Source organism: Trachypithecus francoisi, unplaced genomic scaffold (genome assembly GCF_009764315.1).
Source record: "Trachypithecus francoisi isolate TF-2019V2 unplaced genomic scaffold, Tfra_2.0 Lachesis_group13, whole genome shotgun sequence".
Classification (NCBI taxonomy): Eukaryota; Metazoa; Chordata; class Mammalia; order Primates; family Cercopithecidae; genus Trachypithecus; species Trachypithecus francoisi.
In genome coordinates, this window is record NW_022681458.1 from 17,331,742 (window position 1) to 17,340,473 (window position 8,732).

The 8,732-nt window shown below is 36.1% G+C and overlaps 1 protein-coding gene across 1 annotated transcript; it reads left to right on the plus strand.

Moving 5' to 3' along the window:
- Positions 1-2,204: 2,204 nt before the first annotated feature.
- On the plus strand, positions 2,205-8,044 carry SCG2 (secretogranin II). The gene is made up of 2 exons (XM_033230062.1): positions 2,205-2,715; positions 5,688-8,044. The coding sequence occupies exon 2, from the start codon at positions 5,702-5,704 to the stop codon at positions 7,553-7,555; it is 1,854 nt and encodes a 617-aa protein (XP_033085953.1). The 5' UTR covers positions 2,205-2,715; positions 5,688-5,701; the 3' UTR covers positions 7,556-8,044.
- Positions 8,045-8,732: the final 688 nt, after the last annotated feature.

The following is an 8,732-nucleotide window of genomic DNA, read 5'->3' on the forward strand; positions in this document are numbered from 1 at the left end:
GCTGCACCAAATAGAAATCCAGGCCTATGCCTATGCTTTTCTTACACCAGGAAAAGCAACTGGACAACTGGGGATTTTTGTCGAAGAAACTCAATTCTGGACTTGGGTCTTTAATGATTAAATCCATCCCACATTTATTTCTGTATTTCCATCTCTAGCAGTGTCTGAATCATAGTTTTTGTTGTAGAAATGCCACAGAAAGGACTTAAATTCAAATTCTAGCTCTACCAATTATGAGTCAGAAAATAGTGGGCAACTTACTTATTTCTGAGCTTCAGTTTCTTCATCTGTAAAATGGAGATGAAATACCTACTTGTTACAGTTGTCAGGAGGATTAAATTAGGTTCCAAATACAGTGCTTGGACCGTAACAGAACTCAATAAGTGAGAGGTATTTATCATAGTCTCATAAGATAGGCAGAAATTCAATAGCCCACAATGGCTTACTGTTCTACCCACATCTTGAGCCTAGTGGAGCCTATCCACCCCAGCAACAGCCTCTTGGCATCTCACATCTACTTGGAGATTTTGAATGAGATTTTGCATGTCTTTTGGATGATTGAAGATATTTCCAGGCAAGACGTTGACTCTGGAAGAACTGTAGCTTCTGGTTCTTGCCAAAAAAGTTTTGTTCCACATAAACGAATTAGCCTGGCCAGGATGACTTTCTTGAGGGCTTTTGAGACCTATGCTGAACTAACTCAACATTTTAAGAATAATTGCCGAGTTTTCTAAGGCTGTGTTGATACTGATTAGTTGAACTGGTCACACAGAACTAGCTGCTGGACAGAAAATTAGGTCAAACTCAGAGCAGCTAGCCAGGGCTTTGTTAAAATTTAAGACAATCTAAGCTAAGGATGTCAGTGAATGAGCTGGTGCCATTGAGATGATGCTTGAGAAACGGGTCATGTTTAGGTCTCTTCAACCCAGCATTTGATCATGCCCTAAAAAACCACTATGAGGCAAAATTTGTTGGATGAATTGGCCATATAACCCCAGTCTGAGTGTATCTGAGTTCATGTCAATCCATAAATGATGATCTCCTAGTCGTTTAGGAATATCAAATAGGGAGAATCAAGACGCATTTTTTTTCCAAGATTTTTTCCATAAGACTTTAAGCCATTTCCTGCTTTTTCAAGGAATTCAAAAGTACTAGCATAGTTAGAAATCATTGTAAGAAAACCTGATAGTGAGAACTCTCAGCTTAGGACTTTTATTCCATGACATTGCTTCCCCGTGAATTTCTAGGTTGAACCTATTGGCTATCCAAATGGTCCCAAATACTGCTAGCTAACCTCTCTATTGCTGCTTTCCAATTTATATGAAAATTATGTGTTTATTTGCATATCATCCCCATTAAATGAAAGGCTCATCAAAGGCAAAAAAAATCACTCATTTTTGTATTAGTTAACAATTGTGCATTTAGCAATGTATCTGGCACCTAGTAGGTATTGCAATTTATTGAGTCAGTGGCTGACAGTTCATTTAGCAGAAACACATGGGATCTCTTATATAGCAAGATTCTGTTGCATTCTTAAAGTATATGTCAACATATACAGTTTTTAGAAACTCATATCTTTAATAAAATAAAGTTTAAAATTTATATCTATATAAATTATTGAAATATATAATCAAGTTATCTGGCAAGGCAGAGCAATGATTATGAATTATAAATCTGAGAGATTGAGAGTTAATTGCTGTATTATTCCCTGGATTGTTCACATTCATGGAAGGTATTCAACTTATCTGATTCAACAGGAGAAGGGAAATATTTATAGTACAATGTCCTTTCAGTTGCAAATGAATTCTAGTTACGTATGTGTCACATTTTTTCCAAACAGTGAAAAGACTTTTTTTTTTTTTTTTTTTTTAGTAGATGAAAGTATTTTCATCAACACTCACCTTCTGAGCTTCCCTTTCTGAGATCAGATATTGTAAAAGACAGTAAGAGAGATACAAAGAACTATTAATTACTAAGCTTGAAGTCTTATAAATACCCATTTAAAAAACTATGAAAGCTATTAAAGTTGACTCTCATATAAAAGAGAGACAACTCTCTGTTTTATTCAAATAAATATGATTTTAAAAGAATGATGACTACGGTCATGATAAGAAATATGGCTTTTCATATTTATAATGTGTCCTCCATTCATCTTGGGCATACCAGGAAATGGTAATGTAATTTCTTTGTGGGCAAAGATGAAAAAACAATCCTTGTCTGTAAAACTTTCTTATAACAATGACGACAACAATTACAGCAGTGACCCCAAAAAACTATTATAACAAGATGCTAGAACATAGATGAGATTGTCTTGCAATTAGCTATGTCTGTCTGACACACATTTCTTTCTTTGTAAGAGAAATTGTGCAGAGCAGTTTATTCTGTCGCAAAGATTTTGATTAAAGAAAAAGGAAAACTGCAATTTTTGCCACAAAAAGACAGGTGGCGTAAGCATGCAACTTTTTTTCTTTTCTTTCTTTCTTTTTTTATTTTTTTAATATAAAGTGATTATTTTCTCTCGGTTCTTTGAAAAAGCTCGCTTGTGCTGGGGTTTGTGGCTGAGCCCAGTGACGTCAGTGTGGCAGTGCGGAGTCAGGCGCAGCAGCTCCCTATAAGCAGAGGAGCTGTCCGTGTGCTGAAACGGCCCGAGAAGCTCGCCCCGGAGAACGGGGAGGAACATGCTGTGGAGCTCCTCTGCCATATAAACAAAAAGAGGTAAGGCTGCTTTTCTCTTTGATTTACTGGAAAGTTCTAATATGCATGCTCTTCTTTTAATTCCTAGCTGAGAAGAAAAAGACTGTTTGGCAAGCTTATGTCGATAGGATAACTGAATAGCAACCTGCTGCTCATCAGCCGATGTGAGGACGCTACATATGTGTGGATACATGATCGGGTCTATGCGTTATACTACTTGATGTTGGATATTTACCAACCAGAATGTTATTTAGATAATCATATTAAAAAGAGTGAAAAGTTAAGGATTTTAGTGTGAATACACAGATTAGTGTAAAGTTAACCAAGCCCAATACATTGTTTCTTTCCAAAATTTATTATTTCTGCCCAGATACGAAGCCAGGGGCGTAATTTATATGTTTAATGTTCTTAACAGTAGGTTTCCAATGATTCAAAGGCTGTTAAGCATGTTAGTCATAAAGCCAACCAGTTTTGGAACTAGTTATTTTTTTCTTTGATATTCATCTCACAAGAGCTCTGAATTAATTAACCATATAAAATTCTTTTCTGAACTTGTGTATTTGAAAGAGCTTACATTATTATCTCCTAATTTTAGTCCTAAGATATCAACTTAGGATTTTCCTGAACACTGGATTCTTCCTTTTTCCAGGGTAAAATATTATCTGGGGTTATAGTTTGGCAGTGACCACGAATTACAGAGAAATGATAGTTTTGAATACATGATGAAAATATTCATAACTTTGTAAATTGTTGTTATTACTATAATTTGACTTAAAGAGGATGTTCAATATGTTGTTAAAGTCTGGGACAAGTATTTCTTTTTTTCTGTATCCCAACTAGTTGAATTGCTTAAATTATATATAATCACCTGCATGTGTCAATGCTCTAGTCTGATTTCAACAGAAAAGACATTTTAACTTGAGAGATATTAATGATAGCTATCAGGGGAAAAATAATGTTCTAATTATTTGGATTTCAGAAAATTCCATTTTAAATCAAACCCTATATAGAATAGTAGAGCTGTTGAAACATCTTTACTACTTGAAAGGGCTGCTACCTGGGAAAAAATTCCTTTGGGTCTCACTCAAAGACAATAACTATGTCATTCAAACTGAAGCGGAATAGATAAGCAAAGGGTAGCACTTGTTAGGCTGTGGTGTAAACAACTGCAAGGAGTATTCTGCTTCAACTTTACAGTAAAGTGCAGTTCCAAGATAATGATTTTAAAGATAAGCATATAATCCATATGTTAAGACTATTTCAGTGTTGTGGCTTCAAAGAACATAAGTTCAATAAGGTTTTTAAGATTATTATTTCAAATGCCAATGTTGCAAATTGATTACCAAAGCTAAATTAATCCTGAAATAATATAAACAAGAGTGCATAATGTATTTTTACTTGAACCTCATTATTTTATGAATAAAATTACTTATAGTAAACATGTATTTCTAATCAATATTTTGGAAGTATCCTCTCAAATGCCTTTCTAGATTTTTCTTTCAATAAATTAAGTATTCTGGTAAATGTGAATCATTTAAATAAATATATATGTATGCTAAAATGTTTTCATACTAAGCCATTATTGGGCTCTAAAAAACTGGAAACAAAATCATCAATATGATCTTGTGAACAATGGTATTTTCTACAATTGATGTCTAAGCTAACAGAAAATTGTATACATATAACTTAGCTTATCTATCACAAAACCATGATCTGGCAAAGATATGAACAAACTTATAAACTCCTTTTACATTCATTCTGTTTACAACAAAATAACAAATACTAAAATAGTTTTTTTCAATGTTAGCAATATTAAATGTAAGGCACATAAAAACTAATCCTCTTACCAATTCCTATGTGAGATTTTAAGGCATTGGAGAAAAAATGAATGGAGATTTTTAAGTAGGAAGAATTCAGCACATCATCTGTGTTTATTTGAATTGGGATTTACATAGTGGTTATTTTAAGATTTTTCTAAACAGTATGAGTGATTTAAGATTTCACAGGTCCATACTAAAATAGACACAGACATAAGACAAACTGAATCTGAACACTCACAAGTTCAGAAATAGACTAGCTAAAAAAACTTATGTTCTCTCTGTAGCATCTGTTATTATTTACTATGCACTCTTGAGGGCTGATGAAAAGTATAATCACAATTGCGTTTTGCAAGACAGTCATAATAGAAATTATTAGAAGAAATATGGAGCAAAGAGATTTTAAAACACTTTATTGGTTTAGCACATTTACACAAAAAGAAACTTCATTGGTTTAGTCAACTGGCTGGAATCTGAGAAGACTTGTGTTCTGGAGGTTATTTATGGATCATTGGATTTGCTATCAGATTGAGAACAAGTTATTTCTGAAAAATATATGTGGATAGGACTCCCCACAAGGTAATTCAGTATGATTGACATATAACAGAATCACTTTGTCATATATGGTCATGTAACTGCTGCTGTGTTTCAACAACAAAATTAGATGGACACTTCAGGAAATAAACCACATGTTTTTTGACACAACTTTAAGGACATAATTTGTGGGCGTGTATGTGTACCTGCATGTTTTAAATTAAGCCAACACATTACTTTGCCAATGACTTCAATATATAACATAATTAAAACATCTTGGGAAGTATTTGCTGCTTTATTATAAAGAAACAACACGTACTAAACATCCAACTGCAAATTCTGTAAATGAAAATAATAAAATTTGAGAAATCTCCTATCAGTGTTTTTGCTGTTGTTTTAACTAAGAGAATGCTATGCAAGTTTTTGGTGAATGAGTAATAATTTTGCTAAAGATTCCTGTGGTTTGCTTGTGGGAATCTTAGAAAATACTCATGAATTTTTAAAAAAAGAGTTATCCTAAGCTTAATGTGAAATAATATCTACTATGTTTTTTTTGCTCACCTCATTGATCAGTTATTTCTTTTGCTATAGTGTCTTCTAGTTTGTTTCATTTGTGTTAACTCATATTTTCTATGTTTTAAGGAAATCTTTCAAACATGGCTGAAGCAAAGACCCACTGGCTTGGAGCAGTCCTGTCTCTTATCCCTTTAATTTTCCTCATCTCTGGGGCTGAAGCAGCTTCATTTCAGAGAAACCAGCTGCTTCAGAAAGAACCAGACCTCAGATTGGAAAATGTCCAAAAGTTTCCCAGTCCTGAAATGATCAGGGCTTTGGAGTACATAGAAAAGCTCCGGCAACAGGCTCATAAGGAAGAAAGCAGCCCAGATTATAATCCCTACCAAGGTGTCTCTGTCCCCCTTCAGCAAAAAGAAAATGGCGATGAAAGTCATTTGCCCGAGAGAGATTCACTGAGTGAAGAAGACTGGATGAGAATAATACTTGAAGCTTTGAGACAGGTTGAAAATGAGCCTCAGTCTGTACCAAAAGAAAATAAGCTCTATACCTTGAATTCAGAAAAGAACTTTCCAATAGACATGAGTGATGATTATGAGACACAGCAGTGGCCAGAAAGAAAGCTCAAGCACATGCAATTCCCTCCTATATATGAAGAGAATTCCAGGGATAACCCCTTTAAACGCACAAATGAAATAGTGGAGGAACAATATACTCCTCAAAGTCTTGCTACACTGGAATCTGTCTTCCAAGAGCTGGGGAAACTGACAGGACCAAACAACCAGAAACGTGAGAGGATGGATGAGGAGCAAAAACTTTATACGGATGATGAAGATGATATCTACAAGGCTAATAACATTGCCTATGAAGATGTGGTGGGGGGAGAAGATTGGAACCCAGTAGAGGAGAAAATAGAGAGTCAAACCCAGGAAGAGGTGAGAGACAGCAAAGAGAATATAGAAAAAAATGAACAAATCAACGATGAGGTGAAACGCTCAGGGCAGCTTGGCATCCAGGAAGAAGATATTCGGAAAGAGAGTAAAGACCAACTCTCAGATGATGTCTCCAAAGTAATTACTTATTTGAAAAGGTTAGTAAATGCTGCAGGAAGTGGGAGGTTACAGAATGGGCAAAATGGGGAAAGGGCTATCAGGCTTTTTGAAAAACCTCTTGATTCTCAGTCTATTTATCAGCTGATTGAAATCTCAAGGAATTTACAGATACCCCCGGAAGACTTAATTGAGATGCTCAAAACTGGGGAGAAGCCTAATGGATCAGTGGAACCGGAGCGGGAGCTTGACCTTCCTGTTGACCTAGACGACATCTCAGAGGCTGACTTAGACCATCCAGACCTGTTCCAAAATAAGATGCTCTCCAAGAGTGGCTACCCTAAAACGGCTGGTCGTGCTGGGACTGAGGCCCTACCAGATGGGCTCAGTGTTGAGGATATTTTAAATCTTTTAGGGATGGAGAGTGCAGCAAATCAGAAAACTTCATATTTTCCCAATCCATATAACCAGGAAAAAGTTCTGCCAAGGCTCCCTTATGGTCCTGGAAGATCTAGATCGAACCAGCTTCCCAAACCTGCCTGGATGCCATATGTTGAAAACAGACAGATGGCATATGAAAACCAGAATGACAAGGATCAAGAATTAGGTGAGTACTTGGCCAGGATGCTAGTTAAATACCCTGAGATCATTAATTCAAACCAAGTGAAGCGAGTTCCTGGTCAAGGCTCATCTGAAGATGACCTACAGGAAGAGGAACAAATTGAGCAGGCCATCAAAGAGCATTTGAATCAAGGCAGCTCTCAGGAGACTGACAAGCTGGCCTCAGTGAGCAAAAGGTTCCCTGTGGGGCCCCTGAAGAATGATGATACTCCAAATAGGCAGTACTTGGATGAAGATCTGTTAATGAAAGTGCTGGAATACCTCAACCAAGAAAAGACAGAAAAGGGAAGGGAGCATATTGCTAAGAGAGCAATGGAAAATATGTAAGCAGCTTTCATTAATTACCCTACTTTCATTCCTCCCACCCCAGGCAAATCCCAATATTTCTCTTTAGTGTGTTGACTTCTATCCTGTTAACACTGTAATATCTTTAAATGGTGTACAGGCAGATGAACCCAGGTCACTGGGGAGTCTGCTTCATTTCCTCTGAGCTGTTCTCTTGTGTATGGATATGTGTAAATGTTATGACTCCTTGATAAAAAATTTATTATGTCCATTATTCAAGAAAGATATCTATGACTGTGTTTAATAGTGTATCTAATGGCTGTGGCATTGTTGATGCTCACATATGATAAAGAGTGTCCTATAATTCTATTGAAAGTTTTTAATATTTATTGAATTATTTTGTTACTGTCTGTAGTGTTTTGTGAAGTACTGGAGCAAAAAAAATAAAGCATTATAAATATATAGTTTTATTTATAAGGCCTTTTCTATTGTGTGTTTTACTGTTGATTAATAAATGTTATTTCTGGACAACTTTGGACTCTTAATTCTGGAAAACTAGATACAATGTCTATGGAGCAAGCAGTATGAAGCCAAAAGAGAAAATCATCTTCACCAGACAATTCAGGTAAGAAGTAATGATTTTTTTTGTTTGTTTGTTTGTTTGTTTGTTTTTTGAGACAGAGTCTCGCGCTGTCGCCCAGGCTGGAGTGCAGTGGCCGGATCTCGGCTCACTGCAAGCTCCGCCTCCAGAAGTAATGAATTTTATACATGTGATCATGGTACCTGCTTGCAGAATGCCACATCCTCTCTCAGCCCACTAGTTATGCTTGCCCATGGTTTTCCTCAAATATATAATTGATAGAGTCTTTGTTTTAGATATTGTTTTACTCTTGATTTATATAAGTAAAAGAAATTTAAGTCTCCAATACCCATAAGCAGCATCAAAACAAAAACAGAAAGAAAAAGAAAAGGCTGCATAGATGGCAATCAAAAATGACTACAGACTTGAAAGGAACCTGTGTATTCCCAGGTCATGTTGGTCCCCCAAAAACAAGGCTGTTACCTCTCTTATGTGACTTAAGGGGAGCCAAAGGACCCCCAAACTGACCATTAGGTAAGTGAAGAAGCACAGTAGCGGTGGGAACAGACCAGCCCCATCTCCTGCCCTAGTGGGCAAGGTAGTGCATGATTATGACAGCACACATCACTTTCGTGCAGT

What these genes read in the sequence shown, in the direction of transcription:
- SCG2 (XM_033230062.1), top strand. Translation starts at nt 5,702, where the DNA reads ATGGCTGAAGCAAAGACCCACTGGCTTGGAGCAGTCCTGTCTCTTATC.